Source organism: Rhea pennata, chromosome 11 (genome assembly GCF_028389875.1).
Source record: "Rhea pennata isolate bPtePen1 chromosome 11, bPtePen1.pri, whole genome shotgun sequence".
NCBI classification, from domain to species: Eukaryota; Metazoa; Chordata; class Aves; order Rheiformes; family Rheidae; genus Rhea; species Rhea pennata.
Window position 1 is genome coordinate 15,966,972 of NC_084673.1, and position 14,387 is coordinate 15,981,358.

General features: G+C 40.4%; 1 protein-coding gene across 2 annotated transcripts in view; it reads right to left on the bottom strand.

The window, feature by feature from the left end:
* IL1RAPL2 (interleukin 1 receptor accessory protein like 2) overlaps positions 1–14,387 on the bottom strand; it is a 376,004-nt gene that overhangs the window by 102,588 nt on the left and 259,029 nt on the right. For both annotated transcript variants that reach the window (XM_062584647.1, XM_062584648.1), the window contains one exon: positions 2,073–2,147. In XM_062584647.1, coding sequence (XP_062440631.1) covers positions 2,073–2,147 — 75 coding nt within the window. The remainder of the gene's footprint in view (positions 1–2,072; positions 2,148–14,387) is intronic.

The window sequence follows — 14,387 nt, forward strand, 5'->3', positions numbered from 1 at the left end:
ACTTGCTCACAGGACTTCCCCTTCTCCATCACCCAGCTGCTATCAAACAACCGCCTTTGCTACGCTGCCCGTCTGCACATCCGCAGGGCCTGCGGCAAACTCGGTAGGTCAGCGCGGCCCCCAGGCCGACGCTGTGGGGGACTCCCCCAACTGGGGGTACTTCCCCAAAAGGTTGCTAGCTCTAACTCTTTGCCAGTTAAAAATCAAAAGGTAAATCAATGAACTGAAACGTTACAGAAAGAAGTTCAGGGTCTTTCATAAATATTAACCTTATAGCATCGTCTGAACATGGTTTAGTGGCAATAAGCAAACTTATTACTGCATCAGAAAAAAAAAATAATCGCCATATGTAAATGCCCTGATCCTAGGAGACACTAATGGATTCCATGCTAGAATATAAAAATGTAAGATTTATATTTGCCTCTAAAGATCTTCCAAAATCCTATTACTGAGGCATATCTCCAAGGAGAGCAAGGGCTTTATTTATTTATTTATTTTATTTATTTATTTTAAATCAAGTCTCTTTTTAATCAGGCAGAACAAAATGTTTTCACGTAGGGAGAAAGAAGAAATGCAGCACAAAAACAAGACAGTCCTAATGAAACAGAGGGACTTGGAAGAAGAAATGAAGATGGAATAAAAATGCAGGAAACAAAGGTACGCAGTCTTCTAGTACCTTTATTGCACAGACACATGCAGGGACAGCTTGCTCCCAAAGGAAATCATTAGAAAGTTGCCTTTTAAGAAGCTGGAATTGGAGACAAAATTCAGCCTTTTGGACTGATCCAAAAGGAGAAAACTCCTGTGTTGCCTGTGATGATTATGGGGCCTCAGATCCTTTTTGTATTTTCCTCTTTTATGGCCAATTTGTGCACTCAGCTACAGGCATGCGAGTCCTGTGAAGGTGAACCCGCACGCGCATGTATGCGTATGTCTGCAGAACTCATCTGGCACTGGGTACTTCCCAGATCCATGGCTGTCTTCTCTGCGCAAGAGCTTACAACTCCTGAGTGAACTTGGCCATATGAGAGTTAGCTAAGCTCACAAATGATTCTTACGCTTGCCACAATTCAATCTCATCCAAGAATTCAATCCCCATTTTTAAATGCTTCTGTAATTTACGTGTCTGAGGTGCTTTGCCGAAATTAAGCACCTGATTACCAAGGATGTGTCTTTACAGCTTGCTTAAGTAGGACCTCACAGAGTGTCATAGGAAAGGCTTTACCACTGTTACCAGCCCACTTGCATCTTTCATTCTGATCCTGCTTTCATTAAAACAAACAAACAAAAACCCACCCTTTCCAGCACTGAAGCCCGACCAACTTGGGTACAAAAAAAAAGTCAGCACAGAATAAATAATTGATATCTGCAATGCATCTCTTGTCATTTAAACTCGTGATACCCCAGTCCTCAACGATAACTTCAATTCTGCCTCTCAAAATTAGAAATCTATTTTCAAGCCACAGAGAAAACTGCTGGAACTTCAAAGTTGAACATTTCTCTCAGCACCAAGATGCCCAACAGTTCCCAAAGTCTGCAGAACTCTCTAACAGACTTTCTCATTGTGAGTGGAAATATAGGCTGTCAACTGAGATTCAGAGATACACAATCACAGGAGAAAGCGTAACAGGAGTGAAAAAAGCATACAAGCATTCTAGTCAAAAGCCCTTTCTAGTAAGCATTCAGGATAAACTGAAAATGAACTGTTTTCCAATAGCTTTTAAGGGAATCAGCATTTCTTTTATGAGAATATTTGTCTTAGGGCAAACATCGATAGATCAATACAGCAGCAACATAGATACGTGGTTTTCTATCAATCATACATTAATAAGAGCAGCAGCACTTTATATTTAATACTCAGTGTAACCAATTAGTACTGCCATTCCCCAATGTTACAGAAGTTCATTGCCTTATATTGCCATGGCAGTAAATTCTACAGTTACAAATGAGAAGTTACGAATTGATTTGCATGAGGTAACAGTGCCACTAAACCTTCCGTGCTTCTTTCCATTTTCCCCCATCTGCTACCAGAGTGGAAGCTTAGGATCTATTATTCCCAGAAGAGGACTTACCCAGCTGGACATCTATAACAGTCGGCTGGTTCTCCATGGGGAACAATGGCTTTGGAGGCTTGTCCGTGAGCAAAGCTAGAAAAGAAAGTGAGAAAAATGTGATGGAAAAATTGAGATAAATGACTGGATAAGAAAAATTCTTCCAGGAAAGCAATTGAATGTTTGCACACTTGATGGCACGTAAACATTTATTACATGATGTTGCTACTTTGGCTGTTACCCTGCCAATGCAGTACTGTGTTCCTTGAAGGTGTGGAGGCCTACTGATTTGAAGGAAACAGGCTATTTTAAGAGATACATTTTTATTCAAAGTAAACTGAACTCCATTTCTGATTCTAGTCTATACATATCTAGGTCAAGCACTGTAGATACTGATCTTGCAAAGCTAATGTACCTGACTGATCTGAAACATCAATCTAACTAGTCCAGCGCCACCAGTCCTGATACACCTTAAAGCTTGTTAAATCTAGTATTTAGATGCCAAAAAAAGCTTGCAGAGTTCAGCCTGAGTCCCAACAGCTTCACACCTAGCTTACACTCCCACTCAATTCACATGCACCCTTCTCAAAACCTCCAGTGGGAGGCTTTGCCATCTATCTTCCCACATTTTGCTGTTCTGAGAGCAGAAGGCAAAGCCCCAGCCCACTCCTTCCCAGGTGACCGCTTGAGCCACTAGAACTTATGACCATGCACAATACCACCATTAAAAAGTACAGCTACAGAAAACAGCTTTACAATGCAGTTTGAGCACTCAGGATCAGACTTCATAAATGATTTTTATAAATTGGAACTAGCTTGAAACAAATCACCAACTATCCCTGGAGATGGAGGAAACTGTTCTTGTCAAATATAGCACCCAGCACCACAATTCAGGAAAATTAAACATTTCAAAATTACTTAAAAAATTTCTCAGTTAAAATTCCCTGATAAGACTTATTTGATCTGAGTTTGTAAACTGAATCTGTGTTTTTCAGTAAGACTCAGCCAGAACTGCCCTGATCGCCTCTGCAGCCTCTGTGCCTCCTAGCTTGATAAGAAATGAGGCTACTCCAAGTTTTGTTAGCTCAGGCTGCGGGCCACCGCTGCCCACGCGGCCGGACCAAACAGAGCGAGTTCCTGCCCCGCACCGCGAGGACCCCCGTCCCAGTGCCAGCCTCAGCTCGGCTGCTGGTTCAACGCACCCTCAGCAGGGCTTTAAAATAAGCCAGCCAAGTGCCTGGAGCAGAGGAGCAGCAACCATGAATTTCACTAACGTGGCTCTGGGAACCAGCTACCAAACAACAGTGGTGTAAGGCTGGGGGGAAGTTCAAACATTCTCACAGCTGGATTATTCTGCCACAACCGTATAGTTTGAGGAAAAGTCTTCAAGTCTCCCAGAAGTCCAAATGATGAACTGTATTAAAGCAGCACCTATTCGATTTTGCTTTACAGTTGACACTTATTTTAAGCTTCTAAGTGATTTTCAGCACAACAATCCACTTCCTCAGTTCCATTTAAATGGAAATGGTCGCTGCCAGTGACCCGACAGTCATGCCTGGCTTAGCGCAAAATACGCATTTCTGTAACCAAGCAGCCAGTAGTTAGCCTTTCAGATCAAAACCACTTGTGTTTTAAGAAGGATTCCTTGTACTGTTTACTCATGAGAAGACCACAGGAATCTCTCAAGTGACTTAAGCAGCAGGCTAATAATACTAAAACCACAGGCAGGGCTCAGAATGAGAGATAAATAGGGAATTCTGTTGACAAGAACACAGCAGTGAAAAAAACGCTCATCCAACGCCAAGTCACAAGACTGACACAGAGGCAACACCAGGGCCACCTGTACAATCACATTATTTGGGGATTAGCTGGTGAGTAGAAATTTTCTGGCAAGAACAAATAATTAATTTTCTGTGCTAACGCACTTAAGTCCTCTGAATGTCATTAGAGGGTAAGAAGAAAGTAATGCCTATCTACACACAGAAGTATGGTTTAACTACTTCCTTTTAAAGGAATTTCAATTCTAACCAAAGTTGAAAATTCCTAAGAGTTTTAGGCATCAAACCCAAGGAACTCTGGAGGACATTCCACTTATTTAAGCAATGTATGGTTTTAAACTGCTGAAAGCTTTTAAGAGGCTCTTCCTCATAAAATCTCATTGCATGCAAGCAGAGATAGATAATACTTCAAGAGCTCCTCCACAAGTGCTTAAGTCAAACAGTAAGTTTCTTAACTAAAGTTCACCCCTCCTTTGACCAAAGTTCATTCCCAATATTCCAGGAAAACAGTCCATTCTCCAGAAAATCCTAATGCTCTGATATCCATAAAATTTCATGGGGGGGGGGGGGGAGACAAGAGGGTGATAGTTCATTTTCAGTACAGATTTTTCATTTGCTGTGTATTGGAACTTTGCTTTTCTTATATTCCAACTCCTCACTGGAAAACCCCTGTCAATAAATACTAAGCTAATAATAAGAGTCACTGGAGTCATAAGAAGTGCCTTTTGGCTGAAAGTATTTGCTGCTTTCTCTTTGCTTATGGTAGAAGACTAGATGTACTGTGGTCTATCCCTGGCCTCTGCTGAGGGGGAACCTCATCACTACAGTCACAGCCTGATACTGCTTTTCCGCAATTTTGGTTTTGATTTCTTTATTGATTTTTATATTCTCTAGGCAGGCTTCCTCAGAAGGCCTCCTGGAAAGGGACAAGAGAAGAACTACTGAAAAGGTAGTCCAAACATAGCAATATTCTGCAATAAGTGCCTCTGCACAACTGAGGTCAGTAACTTCATAACAGAACAAGACAGGAAAGCCCTAGCAAATACTTTTCAGCTTAGGAAGGATTCAGCCTCCTTAATAGGGTAACACAGTGGCCTGTGTCTAAAAACAGTAGTACCCAGATGTCCAGCATAGAGAAAAGAGCATATTGCTGCTGGGGACTGCAGCTATTTGCTGCAGCTCCCTCATGGGCTTGATTCAAAACATTCCAGCTGGGCATGGGCTCTTGTACCTCTCTGCAGAGTTTCACTTTTGGTGTATTACCCTCACTTTGCTTCTCTTCTTAGTCTTTCAGACTTGTGTTACTACACTGAGGCTTACCTTGTACTATTACTTTTCTTCATTGGTACTACATTCTACTCTAACTTCACACACGCTGCAAGACTCTGAGAAAGCCGGCTGGAGCAGCTGCACCCATGCTGCTCTACAGCAGGTTCAGGCTTTTCTTCGTTAATGCTCTTTCATAGCTCATTCACACCTGCACCCTTCACAACCCAATTTGAGCAGGGTTTCCCCTTCCTCCTCCTTGCTTTACCTGCAGCCTTGGAATGTTTTTTTTTAAGTATGCTCATGAGTGTCAAATTCTCAGTAGTTACATCATGCCATATTGTTCTTGTAGGGTAATCATCCTAATGAACTGGCAGCCTGTCAGAGCTCTTTATGTAGGAGCTGAAACAGCCCAAAAGGGATTTTTGAGTCTAGATAGCAGTGGCTTGTTGGCTTTTCAATGTCATATGTGTTTACAGGACACAAGAGCCATTCCTTACTTTAGAGGTCAGGCATGAGATTACCTATTCACCTGCCAAAATTCACTTTTGGTCCTTTCTCAACAATAAGATGGTGCAAAATATTCTCAGCTGCAAGAAATTTTCATCTAAAACATTTGACATAGAACTTTTCCCTCAAGAAAATTAAAGGCAATCTTTTACAAATTAATACACTGATTTGCTCTTCTGCAGCTGTTCATCCAGGTGCACTTTCTCTCTCACAACACATGCTACCTTTATTCCCCCCTTTTCACATACAGAAACAACACACTGTCCCAGAAGTGTCTCAGGAAAGCAGAGGAGAGCCCTGCAAAAGATTTGGACTCTACAGTTGCTTACACAGTGATCTTTAGCCAACAGGGAGATTAGGATTGCTGCATAGGGACAACATCTAATTACCCACAGACCAACTGGAGAAGAAAACAGCCCTGAGGCAAAAAAAGAGCCTCTGCCCATAAGTGCCAATGCACTGCAGGGACACAGAGCTGCTTTTTCCTTTTTTTCCCCACCACAGCCTTACTGTTTCAGAAGTCTCAAATTCCATATCCAAACACAAGTCTGACACACTAAGGAGCTTTCTTGGAAAAAAAAAAAGCACATAGAAGCAAAGAAAACAAACAGCCTTGAGACCAAGATAAGTAATAATAACCAGACAGAAGAATTACTAGGCCTCTAAGTAAGAATTCTCTCTCTCAAAAATCAGCAAGTGGAGGCAACATTGTTCCCATACACTGTCTCCTACCTTGCCACCACGGCAGCCTCACAGCACTCCTTCCAAAGCTCCCCCAGTTCCAGCTGGGCGTCTTTTAAAGCAACCACCCCTAACCACCACCAGCTGTGGGGAGGCACAACTCAGGCTGCTGCTACCATGAAGGCAGGTCTCTTACTGTAATTTTGGGGTGGTATAGCTAGAAGCAGCTTCTGAAGTTAATGCAGAGCATCTTCTTCAAGTGCCATGCAAAGGCATACCCTAAGCCCGTAGGGATTCCCTGTGCTCCAAGCACTGGAATCACTGCCAGCTGCTGAAACCAGGCAGCATGAGGTGCATGCATTGAAATCCAGCTGCTTACAACTACAAGGCACCTTTCTTGTGACTCAGCACAGCCAGAATATTTTCCAGACTAGTTAGCTCTTTAGACATTTCTAAAGCAAATGAAGACAGGAGACTAAAAATGCTAATTTACATGTGGTTAAGAACTCTTCAAATGCCAGGGAAGAGTCGTCTTCTTCCTCTTTAGGGTGGATAGTGACTTTTCTGCATGTTGTGATGAGAATCAAAATATATTTGCTATTCTATAATTTTGCTGTTGATATATCACCCGGACATTTGTTCATGTAATTTGCTATAATAGGAACAATTATCCAAATATGAAGCAGAACACAAGGAATCTAAAGAAACTGTTTCAAATCTTCTATGAGACAATTATAAGACAACCTACTTCCTCAAATCAAAGAACCTGGTATTTCCCCACCATTAATTAATATATAGCCTCCAGTGTCATTCAATCAAGAATTTGGCTAACTTTTCGACAGCAGAACTGACTTGTTTGAATAACATCCTCCGGGGCAAATAACAGCATGCCAAATCCTTAATCTTAACTAGCTCTGACCCACCGTTAAGCTTTTGTTCACTTCTAGTTCAAATACACATGCTTCCAGGCATGGCTTTGATCTTTCTGGCATCTAAAAATCTTGGCAATGACGTTGCAATATTCACACTATAGATGAAACGGAACTAACTGTGTGAAATGCTAAATCAATATGTTAACTACAGGGCACATGTTGCTAAGTGAAACTCAGCATTACACCGTTTGGAAGGACGTACCTAACGCTCTTCAGCTCATCTGAAATCCCAGCTTGTGCCAAGAGATTTCCTGACGGCTGACACTAGAACGCTTCAGGCCTGATCTACTGCTGCTTTGTCTTTTATGTTGCTGCTTACACCTCAGCAAATGTGAGAGCCCATTGCGCACACGTAAACATGGATGTGACAGCTACGGTCTTAGCTGCCAGGGACTGGATTGTGGACTTGCAGTTAAAAGCTTGTCTAAAGACCCAAGTGTTCACAGCTGGACCTGTAAGAAGGCAGTAGCCTCTGTGGACTGCACCTCTAACACATGTTCATCAGCAAGTCCTGCTACCAGATCGAACTGATAACTTTCCATTTTCTGGGCACAGTGGTAAATTACCACACAAGGTGAGGAGCCATGGAGAACCATGGAAGCTAACTCATTCGTAAAAACGTGGCTCGGCAAAGCTCTGTTTACATGGAGACACTGCTCCCCGATTCGCCGTATTGTAGCCTGCTCCACTCGTCAGTCAAAACAGTTACTCAGCATTCAGCGATCGTGCTGCCTTTCCTTCACCACAGCAATACCGAGCTGACAAAGTGATTACACCTACATCCGTCATTTGCTGTAAGAGAAATAAAGCCATTGTAACAAAATGTTGTCAAAGGATAAATATCTCCAGCTTTGAAAGTAAACACAGAACACTTATTCTCAATAAACGTCTCGGAGCTCGCGTGGAAGCCAGGAGTCATTATCTAGTGACAGAGAGGTTTTCTCTATTTATTACTATTCAAGCAGGAAATGCATCTTTTGGGACAACAGGGTGAAATGATATACCAGCCACACGCATGCCCTTCCACTACCACCACTTCGCTTTTTGCAAGCTCTACCTAGGATCTAGAATGCTTTAATATACTGTTTGGTCTGCCTCTGTGGGACAATTTTCCGCAAGAAGGAGTTTAACATTTTTGTATTAGCAATAAACAATTGCAATTTGTCAAATTAATTCTTTTTATGACACAGAAAGGGGGATAATGCAATCACAGTTTCAAGGAAGACGCTGTCTCTATGCTGAAATACAGCTTCAAAAGCAAACGATTTTTTTTTAGACACTCAGATGGTCTCGGTTTATTACTGGCGGTTTTGAGTTGAACCCCTTAAGTCCTTGATGACTTGAAACAGACTCGTGTTTGAGAGGCCACATTCCTGGCACCAAGAAGAGGCTGGGCCTCACTGCAGCACCCTTGACTTCGAGAGCAGTCAAAAATCTTAAGAGGAGAGCTGCGCCGGACTGAAGAGCTTCTGCTGCAGGCACGGCCCTCGAGGCACAGGGCAGCCTGCTTCACGCCGGCGACAGCAGCTCGCCGTTCTGTGTGGGAAATCCTCACTGGGTGAGAAATCTAGCTGCCAGCCTTCTCACCTAAAATGCCTTCAGCTACTGTACTTAAGATGCCATCGCTGTCCATGTAGACAGACAAACTGCTTTAGAAAAGAGCAGGAGCATCAGGTACTAGACAAACTCTGTGGAACTCATGGAAATATTAAGAAAAGTAAGTGTACAAATAATGAACTGGATTTTGTTTGGTTTTTGCATCCTCTAGTATGCAGATTTGTGGAGGACCTTCTTCCCTTCTGCTTAAGAAGCAATCAAATCATTTAGACCTATAGAAATTGAACAGTGAGGTTTTGGTGGAACACACGCAACAGAATATGACTTGGGAGGACTCCGGTTAATTAGGATGGAAACAATAGCAACTCATAGACTGCAGATTACTGAGGTACAGATGACATTATCCCCTCAGGTTCCCTTCACAAGCCCTATTAAGATAGGGCTGAACATTAGCAGTACTGCAATATCCCTGTTAAATACCAGTGGCAGCTGCAAATTATGCATCTCTTGATGTGAAACACTAATGTGCTCAGTGGCACTGATAGGATGGGTTACTGCAGGCACTGTCATTAGGGGCATTACAAGGTGGGTGCTGGAAAGCGGGAGAATTCAGTTTTGGCAGGGGTGTCATCACACTGATGCTGTCAAATTATCTTACTCCTACAGTTGCCAACACACCCTTCTTTCCAACGTATTTCTAAATTTCACAGGTTGGATATGATTATGCATGATCACTTTATTTTTTTCCTAAATGTGGATCATGGAGCCTTTATTTATGAAGCAAGCATGGATTTTGTGTGAAATAGAAAAAAAAAGACAATAATAAATTGTCACTAAATATAAATTACATTTTCCCTCAATATAATTCATTAAAATCTCAAATGAAGTGTGCTTTATTTAATGACCTAAGTGTATTTAATACAAAGGACATATAATTTCATTTTTACTCAGAATGTTTCTCTTGATCTTTGAGTAGAAAGAAGATGCTTAAAGTTACCCTTCATTTCAAGGAGATCTGCAGAGAACATTTTATGACATTTTATCTTTTGGCTTTCTTCATTCTTTTTTTCTTTCTTTCTTATAAAAAAGTAAAGAAGTGGTGACAGATGAAGCCAGATCCCATCATCCATCTTGAAAGGACAGCTGGAGACTTCGCATGCAAATGAAAGCTATCATTCTTGTCAACCTGAAGCCAGAGCACCAAAAGCTCGCAGTCCACAACCAATTAATATTCCCTGACCAATCTGACCACTCATGCACAGTGAGCTACTGCAGCACAGCATAACCCTAGCAACATGAATTATCATGGAGTGGATTTTATATGTTATTGTAATAAAACTCAAGGCAATCCATTATATTCTTAAACTAAAAATCTCTTATTAAATATAGATAATCTTTCAAAAGAGAATTATTGTGGACAACTAATGCCAGCCAGACTATGTATTAAATCACCTCAGATGCTATATCCAGGCAGAACTGTAGGCTTTTGGGGCCTACAGTTTTTAGATGGAATTTTAGTTGCAAGTTTTTTAGATTAACAAGATTCACAAGAAAGAAATATGGACACTTCTGTCAAGTCACCTCTCCTCTTGCTGATTGACTTCTCTCTGTAGGGGTTTAATGAGTAGGCTTCACCTTGCCCCATCTATTAATTTGGATGCATTCTTTGGATTAAGACCCAGGCTGCGAAACCTTACTACAATGATGAGAAGTGTTACTATACTTTACCAGGAAAATCTTTTAATAAATGTTTATGGAATATTTATGCAGGTTCTTTGTCTCCAATTTGTCTTCAAAAGCTACAAAATATATTTTTACCAGGCTTTGCTTTATTTTTTCTCCATTTTTTCCTTTGAAAAAGTGTTGAATTTTATTATTCACTAAACACCTGTAGCATTGTTAAGAAAAACTTGGGTAGACTCATATTATTACTGTATGTGTTAGGGAGAAAATGAAAAAAGGCAGAAATAATAAAAGCATGTAAAGTAATTGGAGTTACAGTCGCTTCTGTTTATCCTATCTTGTAACAGAAGATCAAGGAAATTTAAAGCTTCCAATAAAAGAAAATGCTTTCAGAAAAGAAAGAGATAATTATCCCATGAAATTTAGTGCCTTATTTGAGGCAAAGGATTTAAAAGAATTAATAAAAAGAAGTGTCATGCATAGCAATGTCTAGTAGGATGGCCTATTTTCACAGTCAGCTGTGCAGCCTTTCACCACTTGCATCACAGTTTATAGCAGCTCATGGGAAACAGAATGACCCCCAGAGATCAGCACGTTGTTTTCAGCAACAGAGTTTTTCAGCATCTGCTACTATTAAATACAGGGCAGCTTTGTCATCCGATATGGCAGTTTCTTTCTTCTCAAAGAACAAACCAGTGATGCACAAAGCATCTTCTCAAAGAAAGCTGCTAAGGGAAACCTTGGAGCTTTGATAAAGCAAGTTCCAGATAAATGCTTTACATCCTAAATCAGTGGGCGCACTCTCAGACCCAGGCATCAGGTTTAGAGGAGGCAACTACGCAACAACAAATGTGTAACACCTTAAGACTAATGTCGTACTTGAAGACATGCAATGATCAGCAGAGGTGGAAAGAACGGCAGTGCTAAAAATGGAGACAAGGGAAGACACAGCAAAAGGTAAAGGGGCCAATGCTAGACTTGTTTTGGAGCTCTGGGACCACCTGGACACCAGGGTATGCTGTGGACATTCGCCCCAACAACCTCTGTGCCCACAGGCTCTTGTGGAGGTGTCCTCTGCTCTCCCACGATCTCTCCATCCAATCAGCGGTACAAAACGCAGCACTGTTCCTGCCCCTCAGCCAACAGGATATTTTTGGAGAAGCAGCTCTGAGCAGAGATCGCTTTCCTTAGCTTCTAAATTCCTCTGCCCGTCTCCAGAGACCATCCATTACCCAACCTGTAGGTTGCTGCTGTTGTTTTTCTCCGGCAGTCAGGTATGTTTCCCACTAGGAATGTAATTTCTGTGATTTTTTTTCATGGAATTGTGTCATATTGCTGTAACAAACCTGTCTGACACTTTGTGTCCCTGTTGGAAGGGTCTCGTGTTTGTCAGGTGCTGAAGCAACTCGAGATTTTCCTTTGGCATTTTCAACAAGAGAAAAGATAATTCAATCTGTTCTGGGTAGTAACTGCCATTACATTTAAACTACGTCCATGGAAATAAAACTCAACTTACCATTTTGACTGCCATTTTACATCTTCACTGATGTATTATTATACGTGATAATACTGCTACAGCTCATGGAACAATGTACAGGTAATAAAAAAAGTAATTTAGAGAGGACCCCCCCTCCAAATTTTCCAATTAATAATGCTTCTCAGAAATGTCCATTTCTTTCTGAAACAGTATTTCCAAATGACTTCCCTACACGAGTGGAATTTTGAAAGTTTTCATTTTTTCCAATTCAAAATGAAAACAGAACTGAGAAAATGTAATAGACATTTCCCACAAAAAGAAAATTTAAAATTGTTAACCATTTCTAACGCTTCTGTTCCATCAGATGGGATGACAGGTTGATGGCGAAGACGAGCACAAACTGTGCAACGGCAGTGTATGAAGGAGAAAGGATATATTGTTCATCACGTGCATCCTACGGTGAGGGTGACAACCAGCCCTGGGAATGTATCACTATTTTACCCATCAGCTACCCTCATATGAAACATTGTCTAGGTTACGTTGCCTGCTCAAATGTACCATGTGCAGGTCTCTCTAATCAGCATGTACATGCCACCAACTCTTTCTGAAACACAGTATTTATCAATCATTTTCTATTTATTAGAGGAGAAAAGATTCTATCTTGTTCATCAAGAGTCACTTCAGTTCTAGGCTCTGTTTTGGGGATACATAAGGCACAGTGAAAGACAGGATACATAGCTGAAGTATGACAGTTTCTCAGGAACAAAACAATATTTGGAATAATAATTACAGAACAAAAGCATTTTAACAGGGTAATCTGGAGATAATCTAAATACAGGATTACAGATGGAAAATATTTTCACATTCTCTCCTCAGATTTAACTAATATTAAAGAAAATCCTCTAGTGCCAGCACACTTGTAAAATATGTTTTATATAAAGATTGATGGCTTATCTAAAATAGGCATTACATAAAGACTGATGGCTTATCTACAAACCATATGATTATCATTGCTTTCTACAGCACCAGTGGATTAAACAGAAAAAGAAAGGTGTAGGATCTTTATTTAGGAAAAAAAGCATACTAGTATTGTAAAAGACTTGGCCCACAGAAGCAAAAACCACAGTGAAGCAATAATATTCAATACACTTTTAAAGCAAAATGTCTGCATTAACCTGTTACTATTTTCAGATAGTGTCTAAAACCTATTTTTATACATGGTTTTGTTTACTATTACCCATTTACTATTACGAAACCTATACATGCATTACTGATATCACAACCAGTGATATCAGTATTCAAATGCAACTGCAGGATTGGACTCCACTTGAGATACAATGGCAAAGTAAAAGTCAGAGACCTCTCCCAGCCTTTGATAGTCCTCTATAATGATGTGCATCGTTACCAAGGTACCGCAAATACAAATTTTGGCTAAATGCATGGAAGCACTGTTCTTGAGATGCTCCAGAGCTGGTATTTAGGGAATGTGGAGTTGTGGAAGGAATGCTTCTTTTCTCCTCCTATACACTCTCAAGTTAGTAGGGCTTGTTTTGTTGGTAAATAAGCATCTTTTTGTTCAAAAGCAGACTACTCTGGAGCTGCACAAAACAGTTAAATTATCATTAGCAGCTTATACTGATCTTGCTAGGAGTCGAAAACTCTGAAGTAATTTCATATCAAAGCAATGTAGCCTTAAGCTTTTGCATCTATGAATAATGAGCAACATTACTTCAAATGACACCTTTTTGTCAGAGTTGCTTGAGCTAAAGACAGAGTGAATCCATTTGTATAAATTGTGGCTTTGCCGCTGAAAGATTACAAAAAGACATAGCGCAATCCTTAAGTCTCAAACCATTAATATAGTTAAAATATGCCATCTTTTTCTAGGAAGAACTAGCAAGTCCTTAAAACACTATCATCAATCACAACTAATTCACTAAATACACAATTTAAATAGCAATAGAAAAAGAAAATATAGTATAGTTTATCATCCGTCGCTACATCAAATATCTCTGTTTTTCAACGGAAGCTGCAAGTCAAGATTTCCAAGGTCTGTGATACAGATGATTCATAACTGAATTCCCATTCTACCAGGATTAGCCCTTTGTTTTCAATTTGTCTGATAGGTCCAAAGCAATATATTTTTATTTGGAAAAGCAAACCAACACGAATTCTTCCCCCAAGAATATATGGCTCTGGATGCATTAATTTAATCAATAAAGCAGTTCAAAAAAATGATCAGCAACCAACTGCATCTTATTTAAAAGTATTTTGAATTCTTCAAACCTACACATTGACAGATTTATTGTAATTACACAGCATTTATACTGCCAGAGTGTCTGAAAAACATTACAAATTGTGGGCCAGAAATTCACTGTTCTGTATAAAAAGTACCTGCCCAGTGGTACTATCTTGTTGATTCAGCTCATTGCCTCACTAGTCATATTCTCGT